This window comes from Dermochelys coriacea, chromosome 9 (assembly GCF_009764565.3).
Source record: "Dermochelys coriacea isolate rDerCor1 chromosome 9, rDerCor1.pri.v4, whole genome shotgun sequence".
NCBI classification, from domain to species: domain Eukaryota; kingdom Metazoa; phylum Chordata; order Testudines; family Dermochelyidae; genus Dermochelys; species Dermochelys coriacea.
Window position 1 is genome coordinate 17,746,896 of NC_050076.1, and position 14,507 is coordinate 17,761,402.

Consider the following 14,507-nt stretch of genomic DNA (forward strand, 5'->3'; position numbering starts at 1 on the left):
CTGGCCAGGGTTTTGGGGTTATTTCCAAAGGATTTTTTTTTTCCCCTGGCCTACCTAACATTGCTGTTTGCGATTTGTTTTCTCTCTCCTCTTGTCTTGAACAATAGCTATTATCTGAAATAACAGTTCAATGTCACAGATAACAGGCCGCTGAGAGGAATTAATCATCATCTCTTGTCATTTGGATTCTCCCCCTCGCCTTCTTCCCTCCCGTCCATTGTAAAAAAAAAAAAAAATAAAAAAAATCGATTTTTAGTCTGAGAAATATATTTGCACTTTAAAAAAAAGTGGGTGGCACTTATGATTGTGCAATAAGCGGTAAAGTTCAGCCCCCCTTTTCAATTCTCTCCCCTCCCTCCTAAAAACATATGTTATAGTTAACCTCGCGAGACAGTGCCCAACTTTGTTGGCTAGGCTGGGTCAATTTGCTGCATTACATTATGATTATATTTATGGTTACTTTTTAAAAAAATTTAGAAGCCACTACGATTTCGAGGCGTTGTAGCTTTTATGTAAACTCAAAGAGAAATCAGCTCTTGGATTATTAATTCGATATCGATTTCTTCCCCTCTATCACCCCAGTCCAAATATTCAACCTCCCTCCAGTTTCATTCATGAGATTTGTTACTAGATAAATCAATCAATCAAGATCCTTTAGGAAACGATTCCAAATAGAGCGATTGTTCCCTTTGCACAAAACAGGAGGTGATTTAGGGTATTTACTGTGAAGTGCAAAATAATATTCAAAAAGCTGCTTTTCATTTTTTAAAAAGTCCGTGCCCTTTTCGATAGATGTAAAATAGACACCAAAAAAGGAACTAGCTCATCGCAGATTTATAAACCGAACGATCTTTTCCTCGGACCAAGTTGGGTGATGGATGGAGTCATGTTGCTTTGTAATGTTAGGAAGTAACATTTTAAGAACTTTGGCAAACATCATTTATTGATTGATTCTGCGCCGCGTGTGTGTGTGCGCGCGCGCGCAGTGACCAGGAGAGGAAAGGGGGAAAATACAAAAAATCCTGCCAGGAAGAGTAGAATTCAGAGCGATCGCAATATCTAAATGCCCTATATATGGACAATGTGCATATCGCAGCTGCAATATAGACAGCCAATTAGCTTTTTTTCTTTTTTTTTTATAAAAAAAAGTGGCAATTAATGTTCTAAGCTGCATTCCAGTCAGTGGTGGCTGCTGCTGCTTTTTATATGTGAAAGAGAAAAGAAGAAGGCTGCTGATTTTGTTAAACCCTTCTTAAATAAACACATTCACACAGAGACACTTGCACTTTCGGAACACATTGAAACAAGGCGAGGTTTTCCTGCGAAAGTAAAATCCTCCCACCCCCGATCTCCCTATTGGCTGCTGATTACATGGATGGACTGGACATGTTTAAAGGGGATGGTGCATCCGTAATCAGTCTGCCCCTATAGGACTTCTGTCTTGGCGACCTTTTGGTGACCTCTCTCGCCGGAGGAGGCTGCTGTCACTTTAAAAATTTACTGAAAGAGGAGCCTCTGTCTGGCTTCCGACCGCTGTGTTGCAAGGGGGAGATAGCTCCCTCTCGCCTCTTTCTGGCTGGCCGGTCAGATCTTCTTTAAAGAGACAGTTCATGAAATGGAAACCCCTGGCAGTTGAGTGTGTGGGGTTGCAAAAAAAAAAAAAAAAAAAAAAAAAAGAAAAAGGGAGGGGAGGGATGAGGGAGACGCTCCGGCTGAGAAAGAAGCTCTCACAGGACAGGCTCTGAAGAGGAGAGTGTGTGTGTGGGGAGGGGGGGACAGCCTCCCACCCCCTCCCTCTCCAGCACACAGTCGCACTTTTTTCCTGTGATCACCAGCAGAGAAGTGAAAGAAGTTTTTTTTTTTTAAATGGGATTCCCCCCCCCCGATAACTTTCTTTACACACACCCACCCCGAGCAGCCGATCAGAGCAGGAGGGGCAGAGAGGGGAAGGTGATGGGGAGCCGGGAGGAATTTGCAAAAAAAATAAGAACAACAATAACAATGATCAATAATCATCATTAAAGCAAACTCCCCCCCCCACGACACCTCCCCTTCCCCCCCCCCCAAAAAAAAATAATCCAGCAACAGCAAACCAGCCCCTGAGAACTCCCGGCGAGGAGAGAGAAACTTCCCAACAAATGGTGGAAGAGAGGGGAGCTTCCAAGCAGCGACCCGAGCCGGCACAAGGACACCAGCTACCCACCCACCCTGCAGACCGACGGCGAGTGTTTTTTGTTTTGTTTTACTTCCAGCCGCTTGAAGGACCTTCCCCCCTCCCCCTCCCTGTGCACGGAAGCGCTCAGGGTTTAGGAATCAGTGCCGTGGGAGAGAGAAGGTAAGAGGAGCGGGCGAGGAGAGCTGATCCCAGTCATAACAAACTCGCCGGACCCCCTGACACTTTCTCCGCGTGTGCGCTCTGCCTTGGCTTAGGAAGTCGCTCCCTGGCCCCCGGGTGCCTTCCCTGCCCCTGCTCAGACTTGTGATTTCCTTGTTGCGCGCAGGGCGGCTACGGCTGGCTCTCCCCCTGCAGCTTGCTGGTGTCTCTCTGGGGCGAGGGGGTGATGTGTGTGTGTAAGGGGTGGGGGTGTCTGGCTGGCGGTTTCCCTCTGTCCCAGGGATCCAGAAAGAGAAGGGATGGGCTTGCCAAACCCTAGGTTCCTGGCAAAGCAGCCGAGGAGCTTCTGGATCTGCCTTCGGCAAAGTTCCTCCTCCTCCTGGCTAGTCTAGACGCTTAAGCTGCGTGGCTCTGCCGAATTGTTACCCACACTTGCAGTAACCCTAACATCAGCTAAAAGGAAAACCAAGCGGGTTGGAAAGGGCAAGGCGTGTAGAAAAAAAAAAAAAGAAAAAAGAAAAGAAAATCCAATCAAGGCTCCTCGGGGCAATATTCGCTTTTTGAAAAGACAGGACTCCTGTGTAAGCAGCAAAGGGGGTGGCTGGGGGTGGGAAGTGACTCCTGCAATTTTGGTTTATTCAAAGGTCTCCGGTCCTGTCAGAGAACCCCCCCCCCAAACTAAATAAAACCCTCGTTACCTCCTGGAGACGTCCCTCTAGAAACGAGTTAAGCAGTCACAGCCGTTTGGGAATGAAAGAAAAGTTAAAGCATGGTTGCAACGAGACGAAGACATTTAATTTTCCAGTGGAAATGCTCTCAGCCCTTCAAGAAGGGCATAACATCGGGAGTGACCCTACGCACGATCTGCTGTATTAATGCTCCGTTGACGGGAGCCGCTGAAATAACGTTTACACTAAAACAAATTAAATGTAGACATTGGAATGCAGCTAAGAACTTTCCTTTTTTCCGGACGTGTAAATGTAGTTGGTTCGGATTTCTTGGTTTTGAAATTAAAATATAATTGTTTAGATCGTTCTATGAAAGCGTGTGGAAGAGGGAGGGAATATTGTTCTGTTAGTTTGGGGGCGGGGGTTTCCCAGTCTAGTCAATCGTTTCCTATTTTACCCTGAACAGGGCCTGATCCTGCTTTCCCCACGTATCCCAAGCTTCTGTTTGGACTCAGGGGAAGCGTGTGTGTGTGTGTGGGGGGGGGGGTGCACAAGCCATGCAGGATCGGAGCCCCTATTGAAACACCATCCTAAACCTCCGTGGCAGATTGATTTTTAAACAAACTGCAAGGAAGCGGAATTCGAAATGAACTTCGTCAATATCTTGCAGCTGAAATGAGATGATTTCTTCCTGTCTGACAATATCGAAGCCAGTGGCCGGGGTCAGCTGTGTGGTGTTCAAGTCTGGGGCAATTCACTTGAATATTTGAACCTAGTGATTTAGGGTCAAGTGTGTTACAATGAAATAATGTTTAAAACGAAGCGTCCTGACAGGACCGAAGAACTTACAAAAACTCCTGTGACTATTTCAGCCTGACAAATTGGCTTGGAGGAAAGAAGGCAACTGTTTCTGCAGCAAGTCCTTACCAGAAAGTGTCCTCTTAGAGTATGCTTTTTGCCCCCACACTGGTTGCTGTTTAATTGCCTCCTGGTCAAAAGGCTTGTTCAGAGTGTGTCTTGCCTTGTGTCCTCTAGTTTGTCCCCTTGAAGTTTGTGGTGAGTTAATGATCTGAATCTGCTTCTGGAGGATTACCTGAACTCTATGTTAAACTGCTCTGGGGCTAGGGAAATGTACCCTCAACTTCAGTTTTCACCTTCATAAGGGCATAGATAAAGCAGCTTTCCAGCTGGGTTCATTTAATTAATGAATCTGAGCTGTTGTGGGGTAGAGCTAGACTATATTGTTAGTCTTTGATAGAAAACTTCCTTAGGTTTTCATTAACTAAATGATATACAAAACCAGAATTCCTTTCCATTCAACTTGAAGGCCAAAAGTGCTTTGGGTCTTGACTTGAATACAAATTATTTAAGTGCAGAAACAATCTCTCTCTCTCTCTCTCTCTCTCACTCATTTCTAATACAAATAGGTTAATATGCTTTTAGAACAGAATATGTCAAACAGGAGAACTTTCCAAATGTAATATTAGCTTTATGTATATGTTGGGCTATTGCTGAAAGCTTCGGCTAGGCCAGTCATAAAACCTGCAGATAAATGATGATATACAGTTATATATAACGATTAGCAATTTGTCATAATATTAGAATAGAATATCCTTTTTAACTTGTCTACAATCAATCTCATTAGATTTGTTTATTTTCTGCATAATTGGAGCTATGTATTGGTATGTGTGGAATATTGTGCCATGTTTTGTATGAGTGTTTACATTGTTTTTCATTTATTTTCTTTAGTTTGGCATAGAGGGTTCTGTTATTAACCAAGTCCTGTAAATTGCTTCGATTAAGGGGTATGATTTAAGTGCTAAAGTAGGGAGCAGTTTGGGAAGCATAATATTAAAACAAGATTAATAACTCTGAATCTAAACGTCATTTAGTGGATGGAATTTATAACAAACATGAAAATGCTAAATGGGATCTAAAATAAATTCAGTTGGAAACAAAGAAAAAAGAAAACACACACAACCCCCAAGAGGACCACCACAGACACTATTCTTAATAATTTTTGTGTATAATCACAGACAAAAAATATACCAAAATAGAATTTTAAATGATAAATATTCACTAATATAAAATGAGAAAGTCATTGTTTGCTAAATGAATATATTTTCCATTAGCAATGATTAGACATCACTTTGATTATGGGTAAGCATTTTTCAGGATACGTTTACAACAAATGTATTGTCCCTTTATTAATATGCACATGTTCTAACAATTATTTTAAAAGTCTCACTTTTATTCATTCATAGAATTTGACTTGCTTAAGTGATTATCCATTTGTTTATTTGAAGACCCATGATTTATCTTTTAATTAATGTGGCCTGACACCAATAGAAAGATTTACCCTTTCATATTTTTCCTTCTAGATCTTGGATGAGTTTTGCAATGTGAAGTTCTGCATAGATGCCAGTCAACCAGATGTAGGAAACTGGCTCAAGTATATCAAATTTGCTGGATGCTACAATCAGCATAACCTTGTTGCATGTCAAATAAGTGATCAGGTATGTTGTGGGCACTTTCCGGACTTGTTTGTAAAGAGCTTTATGGTATCGGTGGAAAAAAATAATAGCAAGCCATAGTACGTTTTATGACTTGTTTGTTGATTATAGTACCAGGTAAAACACGATTGTGAAATTCCAAATAGAGTCATTTTTACCAGCTACTGCAGATAAGAATTTCCTATTTTTTCACTTGAATGTCCTCTTTGTAAAATACATTGTTTTTATTTTACACTTGATATATAACATATGAAACCAGTATTTTTCATTTGTCATTAATGATATTTTCTAATTTATCATCCAGTTTAATTGGGTGGCTAAACCACTGCTTTAGTTAATCAAAACATTCAATGTGAAATTAATGGAAAATAGAGATGAAGATACAAAACCAAAACAACCTCCCTCCCCTAACGCAAAAAACCTCAGCAAATATATCTCATACAATGAGATAGAGCTATTAATAGTTTTATTCTGAATTTGTTTATATTTTTAGGTAATTTTTTCCCTTTTAGTTTATTGCAGGACTAGAACATTGACTTTTTATTGGATTGAAATGTTAGTTTCCCTCTACCTACCCTAACCTTTAAAATAAGGTTGGGGTAGGTAGAGAGAAATCATAGTAAAAACAGTTTGCTTTGAAACACTCTGAGTACTTGTTTGGTTAATTTTTTACCGTAAAGGTTTCTTTTAGTGTGTGAATATCAAATAAATGCCATGATGAAATGTTTTAATTGAATGAAGTTAGGTTAAGAATATTATGATTAATTGAAGAAAAGAAATGTTTGAAGGGGTAGCAGACAGTGAATTCTCATTTTATATTTAAATGTTCATATCTGTAACACAGTATTTGATTCTTTAAATCATTGTGTTCCATTGTCACCAAATAATTAATTGAAACAGGTGGATTTTAAAGATTATTTTAGTTGATTTAATTGCCTTGACATTATTGAGAAAAAAAATCAAACAAGAGATAAAGCTTCAATTAGAAATCATTCTTTCCAATCAAATGCCAATATATAAAATGAATGTCTCCCATTTGCAACATCATTACAGGATTATGGATTTGTATCTGACAGAATAATTTATTAAAATTGACTTAAATAACTTTTTCAGAAACTGTGATCAAGTATCATTTTCATTTTAAACTTTTAATATTCAGCATTAAATGCATGCAGTGTAGGAGAAATCAACCTACCGTGGGATAACTATTTTTTACATAGCCGCTGATTCAACAAAACAAGCAATAAAATTGGTAGATGAAAAATACATTCTCAAATTTACAATATGTTTTATACAGAAAACAGTCAATTCTATGAATGCAAAGCATTCATTTGATCATGTTGCAAAACGGAAACTATGAAGCTGAGCTCAAATACCAATATTTTACATTTAATATAAGTTGGAATAAATGGGTAAGTTTAGTAAAGGAATAATATGAATTGATAAAAGTGGCTTACTGTCTCCATGTTGATATTTTTGTTCTGTAAATAAAATATGCATTGTACTGAAATATCAGAATCTTTTCCTACACACACACACACACACACACACACACACACATATATTTTGATGTTTTTGAAATTGAAGTTATAGAACTTAGAAGTTTCTCTTTTTTAAGGCTTACATTTCTGAGATTTGATGGTGGTATCTGTATTGCTGCCAATGATTTCCTTCATTCACCGTAGACTTGTTATTTATTTTTGCACAGTATTGTGCTAGTCATAATTCCATATTTTTTACAGAATATTGTTGCCAAGATTTGTAAATTAAAAACTGGTTGCCTTTCAAGTAGTATGTTGTGTGAGATCTGCTATCAGCAAGAGAAAATGGATTGCTGTTGCTATTGACACTGAAAATTTATCCACACAAATTGTATCTGTCCTCAGGCATTTTATGAACATCACCTATAAAAATAATTCTATATATGTGCTCTTGAATCTTAAACTGAATAGTTCTTCCAACCGTTAGCTCCTCCTTCTGCTTTACTCTGAACAAACCTGTGAAAGGTAACATAAAATATAATAGGAGACCAAACTGTGAAATTGACATTACATGGCCAAATGTCTGCATATATAGAGGGCCAAATAAAAGTCAAGTTTAAACTTATCATGTATATGCATTTGTGTGCACACTATATGTGGGGATGTTTGTGTCAGTCTGTCTATATGGACCCCCCCCAACTTGGTTTAAGTTAGAGTTAAGGTTGAGAGTACACATCAGTAAGTTGTTGATAGATCGGTAATAGATGCTAAACAGTTAAGTCAGGAGGTCCCTGTCCTGCTTTGATATGAGAAAGCTGCACTGAGCTCATGGATGAAAGAGCTGACTCAAAAGGATCTCCTGGTCTGGTGTTTCACTCTATTTTCCATAAGAAATAAGACCTGCCAACTAGTGAATAAGAAATACTCATCCCATAATGAGCACTCTCATTGCATGAGAGACTATTCACTACTAAGGAAAGGACAGAGACACTTGATCAGCCGTAATTGTTAACCTCTAATTACTTCAACTCACCTGTAAAATTCACAGGCAAACATTGCACGCTATCTGAAATGGTAAAGGATATTTACCAGCACTCTGACCCTTAGTCTGAACACCAGTTTATAGTGCTAAATATAAGCCTGATTGAAAGACAGGTATGAGTCCTAGACTGCTGGAAACAGAGTTTTGACTCTCTGAACTACTATAACATAGTCAAGGTTTCTCAGCGGAACCTCCTTTATTCAACAAAAAGAGAAAGAAAAAAATTTTTTGTTTGTTTTTTATGTTAGGCTTTATGAAAGACCTATCTCCCACACCCCCCATATTCAAATTTGAGGGCAGGTTTCATCACTTTGGATCAACTTTACAAAATGTCTGGGCTCCTTCATATCTGTATAAATGAGCTTTGCTGAGATGAACAGCTTGATAATAGTGAGATGCAGTCAAAACATGTATGCTGGATACAACTCATATTTCATTTGATTGGGGATGGAGTAGGATTTAAAGGCTGTATGTATGGGTATTTTTTTTTGTTTCAAATAAAGCGGATATAGGATTTCTCTGTGCTGTCCTCCTATTATCTCCAGTCCTGTCTAATCAGTCCTAAAAGAAGGTAATTCAAGAAGTACATAAATAATAAATTTCACAAATAGTGCACTTTCATTTTTTCTTTTTCCTAAAGAGCCTACAGTATTTATAGGACTGCAAGGAGGCCTGCCACCATTATTTCACTGGAATATATATTTAAATTTAAAATCAATTCAGTTTTAATACTAGCTTTTGCTATCTTGTAAGACTCTAGTTTATTATTGCCAGATCTCTGTATTTATTAGCATGATTTTTTTTAAAAAAATGACTGTAGAAGGAATAGAATTGTTAGACTTTCTGACAGTACTAGCATCCCAGCAACACTGTAATTTTTAAGTACAGATTTTGAAGGAAATCCCATTGAAAACCAAAAAAGAAAAGGAGTACTTGTGGCACCTTAGAGACTAACAAATTTATTTGAGCATAAGCTTTCGTGAGCTACAGCTCACTTTGTCGGATGCATTCGGTGGAATTTCCACCGAATGCATCCGATGAAGTGAGCTGTAGCTCACAAAAGCTTATGCTCAAATAAATTTGTTAGTCTCTAAGGTGCCACAAGTACTCCTTTTCTTTTTTGCGAATACAGACTAACATGGCTGCTGCTCTGAAACCCATTGAAAACAGAGTAGTAACTATAGTGATGTATTTTTAAGGGGACTATAGTATATTCCAAATGCACTAGCAAACTGATATCAGTCAGCTTCCAATTATAAAATACAATATTTTTTAAAAGCCCAGTCAGTGGTATTTATACTTAAAGCTCTTGAGTATTGTTTTTTAACTTACTTACTACTTCTAGGCCTCCAACAGTGGCATAGCCATATACAGAATGCTGGAGGGCTGTGCTTAGGTTTTTCTCAAGGACACAATTATTGGAGATTCATTTTGTTTTAGCTATCGAAAATTCCAGATAGCTCAAGATTAGTTTGCTGAGGATTTTTCTAGTTGAAATCAAATTTTATTATGCTCAGTTATATCTGCTGGATGGAAAAGCTAGCAGTATCTCCATCCTAACAACTGTCAAAGTATACAAGGCCAATGTCCTAAGTGAATTGCTGTATGTTTTACCAGATCTGATCACATCTTAAAGTTTTACAAACTTTTTATATCTGCAGACACAGCCTTGTGTTTCAGATTTTACTGCCTCTGTCACTACTCCACTCCATTCAACTAAGTGGGAGAATTACACAACTGTGGCCATAAGCATCTCTGCACTTCTCAAACAATTGTACTCATATATGCACCTGCAATGGTTGTGTATTTCAAGAATGAATTTTGTGGATCCTGCTTGATGATACAATGAAGTTAAGCTTGTGCCTGTTGGCAGTCAGGCAGGCTTATTTACACTACATTTATTTAGGGCTCGATTCTGCCATACTTCCTCATGGTCAGTAGTTCCTTACTCAGCATATAAGACCTGGGCCAACTCCCATTACAGTCAGTGACAGTCTTTCCATAGTCCCACTGAAATGAATGGGATAGCCACTCTTTGTTATGATGGCAACATCTGGTTGTCAGGTTGTTTTACTTTCCAGCCTACACCAAGTTTGCTTCTTCACTTATTGCAACTAGAGTTAATGCTGGGTGTTAAACTCCAGCCTTACATTTTACATATATCTATATTATCTGCGACATAATACACTGTAATCTTTTCTCTCAGCACACTGTCCTTTCCTGAAGTGACCTAAAACTGGAAGGAAATTTTCAGAAGCGTAAAGTCATTATTAATCTTGTCATTTGTGACAAGTCATACTCTTGAGATAACCTTGATAACTAATATTTAGTAAACTCAAGAAGACAAGTTTTTTCTGAGCAAATGTCGATGATAGATTATCTAATCTTTGTATGCTTCCAAGAAATAATATGGAAGATTATAACTGTCCACAGAGAGAATACCAGGCTGAAATTCACCAAGTGGATTCTGCCAATTCTTTTGTGGTTTATAAACGGAAGCAGGGCATTAGTAGAGAATTCTGCCATGTTGTCACTTGAGATATGTATTGTTCTACTTTGTGATTTACCTTACAAAGCATTAGTGCTTCTGGAAATGGCTTGGTGATATTGGTGGACACACTCACTCCTTCTCTGAAATTGTGTCAGGAACTTGGTTTTGTTTGGGCCAACATACAGGTACAATAACAAACCCCCACATTTGATCTAATTGACAGCATTGTCACCTGTCTTTGCAGAGAGGCCAAGGATTTTGAATGAGAACAGAGGGATTGAAAAAGTCTCCCATCCCCAGGGTTGGTCCTTCCATGTCAGGGTTGAGGCACATTGACTGGCTCGCTATGGGGGAGAATTGCATTGCCACTGTGCACACTGTGTCCATGCTATGGGAGGCTGTGATGGTCCAGTCACTTGGACTACGGACCTTAGGTGAGCATTGGAATTCACAGGAAAAATAAAGTGCAGCTGAGTGTGATTTGGACGATGATGGTTAGACACATGCTTGTTACAGTGAGCTGATTACAAGGCACAGGGATAGGCTATGCCATTTAGGCACCTTAGAAGGGATCACCATTGGAAGGGACATTGGGAAGCTGCACCACCTGGGGGAAGCACCAGGAGCCGCTCTGCCTCTGGGAGGGAGAAGTCCTGTCTGAGCGCCCCAACTATATTAAGAGGATGCTATTACAACCTTCCATGATGATGCTATATACTCCTGCTGCTGTTCTGGTCCTCCTTTGTGAGCTGGTGGTAGTGGGGGGGATAGCTCCACTCATCTCCACCTCCCTTAGGATACTGCAGACCTCCAGGAGAGAAGGCAGGGAACAGTCTCCATGAGTGAAGGATCTGACCATTATATAAGCTGCAAAAGGGTTTGTGTGAGACATATTCATCTTCCCACTTCCTCGCTTTGCACCCATGTAAGGGACAGGCAGGGTCAATCTTTGAGTTGTTTTCTATGGATTTTTGCTAAACTTCTCTAAGTGCCTAATTCAAAGCCCACTGAGGTCAACAGAAAGACTTCTATATGCTGTACCCATGCAAAACACTGATTTACTTCAACTGCTCATTTGCCTGAGTATGGCAAGATGGATCTGGCTCATATTTCAAAATGCAGTTGTCCAACTGTGCAAGTTGTTCTTCCTAAGATCTAAAATTGCATTTTAGTAATTTGGATTATTTGCACGTTTAATTATAGTCTGTTGCAGAAATAAGTATTAGTTTGCACTTCACATTTTCTGATGCGCTTAAACCCATATTTTGTTGGAGTCTTTTTGATGTAAAAGTTGTTATTCGTTTTGGCCATTTAATTTGTTTTGCTTTTCGGGTAAGTTCTACTTTTATTCAGAAATAACACTTTACTCTTCTAAGATCAATGCCAATTGGCAGGGCTCAAGAATGTATGCACTTGCTTGCCTAACCTGATTTAAGGGTGTAGTCCCATACTGATGCACAACTTCTTTCCATGTATACACCCCTTTGCTTTCAGGTCTCTAGCCTTGTGACACTAGCAAAAAAAGATTGTACTTAGAGGGTTTGATCCTGTCATTGTTTCACACACACAACTCCAATTGAAGTCAGTGGGTATAAGGACATCATTCATGGAGAATGACCGCAGGATCAGTGTCTAACTCTTTTGCTAATTAGTGTGTGTCCAACAATCTCAGCTCAGATCATTCTTCACACCTTGTGATCATTTTATGAAGTGATATTAACACCCACTGAACATTTTGTCCTGAGTGATAAAAATGCACATAGACATACATAGCGAGGGAGCCATTTTTTAAACATAATTTAAAGTGAAAGATGGCTATTTTAAAGTGCTATATTGCTTTGAGAAAGTGAAAGCTATCCTTTCATCTGTATTATAGGCAGGGCTGTTCTGCCACTGTGCTGATCAAATGCATGCAAAAATAAAACCACAGCCTTTTACCTGAAATTTATTGCATTTGAATTTTCGTCTTGTAGGTACTCACACTTGCAGTGCAAGTTTTCCCATTGTTCTATCAACTAGGAGCATAATGCACATCATGTAGTGTAGTATTTCCATTCCAGAACAATAACACAGGGTTCTGTGCAGAGCGCTAATGGACCTTATAAGACTTTTATTATGACTACCAATGTGCTTAACATTTTTCATATTCTGTTCCTTTTCACCGTCTTTTTCATAGTCAGCTTCTACTACAGCTGAAGTCAATTCAATCCATTTGCCAGTGGGGTACAGGACATGTAAATAGTGAACTCCTTCCTCCTAGAGCTATAAGTAAGTTAAAAACATTAATAATGTAGTTTAAATAGCACAGACTATCTGCTTCCAAATCTGAATAGCATCTGTTATCTGTGCCAAAATCTGAATTTCCCAGCTAGCACTGGGACACATACAGTATTTTCCAAAGCTGTTACATGTACAAGAATAAAAGGTTTAGTCAGATGCAACAGAATATAACTTCTCTTCAGCAGAGAGGGCAACAGATGTGTTCATATTAACTGTTGACTTTGTTCAGATATGTAAACTAAGTGTCCCCCCCTCCCCCTGAACTGGTATCGTTCTATTAAACCTTTCCTAGGTGGCTGAATGGCAAATTGAATGATGTGATAGTAAATAAAGAATTTAAACAAAGTGGTATAGATTTCACGGGAGTAAGCAGAGATCAACAGTGAACTTCAAAGTGAGCAGGCAGCAGTGCCTGAAATAGTCGTCTCTCTACAGCTTTCACAGGGAGTGCATTTTCTCTATTATTTTAATTATTACAACTTCCTGAATAGGTTGAAGGTCATTCATAATTCACGCTTCTATCATCTTTACACATGCCAAATGCAGTCTATTAAGCATAAATAAAATTTCGAGTGCCTGACCAGGAAAAGTAAACTGGGATTCATAACAATGAGGCTTTATTCATTCCTTTGAAAGTAAATTGTGTATGTTCATTGTTTTGTTTCCTTTTATTTCCCTTTTTATCAATGCAGTTTGGTACCCCTCTTCTCTCCCCCCCTTGCATCAGTAGCATAAACATACTACCTTAAATCAGTTCAGACAAAAAATTGAATCAATCAAACCCTCTGATTCAAACATCCCAAATGTTGAGGGGCATTTGAAATCCAAACCCATATCTGGTTCAGAATTTTGCCCCTCTCTATATAATGGGCTGAACCAAAACCCCATAACCAAGACCACTAATCTTGGGGCGTTTGAAATCTGGATCTGGACTTTGCAGTTGGGCCTATTTCTATGACATATAAGCACTGATCCTGCAATTTACAAGGCATGTTGCTTTGGCTGTGCATTGTAAATTGCAGGACTGGTGCAGTAGTTAGATAGCAAAGTGGCTTTGATGAACACAAGGAATGCAATCCTGGCCCCATTAAAGTCAAAACTCCTTTGACTTTGGTGATTTCATCCAAAAGATCTTTACACTTAATAGTACAAAAATCCATATATTCTACACTACCATTTACAATTGCAAGTAATAACATTATGAATATAGTCGTCTATTGGTTTAAAGAGCAGGGAGAACCAGTATGAAACAGATATGGTCTGAAAGTAATTTATGACCTGTCAGTTTTCCTTGCAGAGGGCTTCCTGACTCTTCAGACCCTCTGTCATAGCCGATCTTATGTTGGTTTAAAAGAACCTAAGCCAACATATTCCGTTTGTACAGGGCATTGAAAATTTCCCACTGTTTCTCAGACAGGACAATTACAATTGGTCTTGGGGGGGAAAAAATGAAAAAAAAAACCCTTATAAAACACATTTACATGAAATATTAGGAATGTCTATTAAAACCAGATTACATTTACCAGCACTATAATATTTTCAGGGTTCAATATATGCTATTTTAAATCCCATTAGGATGCAATTTGGCATATAAATTGTTAGATCAGGTGGAATTTTGTTTTGCATGTGCAGAAATAAAAATAAATACATTAAATAAATAGCTAAGCATTTTTTCATTTTCAGAGCTTCAAAAATGT

At 38.7% G+C, this 14,507-nt stretch overlaps 1 protein-coding gene across 9 annotated transcripts in view; it reads left to right on the top strand.

Annotated features, from left to right (window-relative positions):
- The window catches only part of MECOM (MDS1 and EVI1 complex locus), a 450,691-nt gene that overhangs the window by 384,984 nt on the left and 51,200 nt on the right, over positions 1-14,507 (top strand). For 5 of the 9 annotated variants that reach the window (XM_043492336.1, XM_043492335.1, XM_043492330.1 and 2 more), the window contains exon 3: positions 5,385-5,519. In XM_043492336.1, coding sequence (XP_043348271.1) covers positions 5,385-5,519 — 135 coding nt within the window. Of the gene's footprint in view, positions 1-1,161; positions 2,336-5,384; positions 5,520-14,507 lie in introns of those variants that run through there. The other 4 variants (XM_043492331.1, XM_043492332.1, XM_043492334.1 and 1 more) reach the window with 3 other exon arrangements.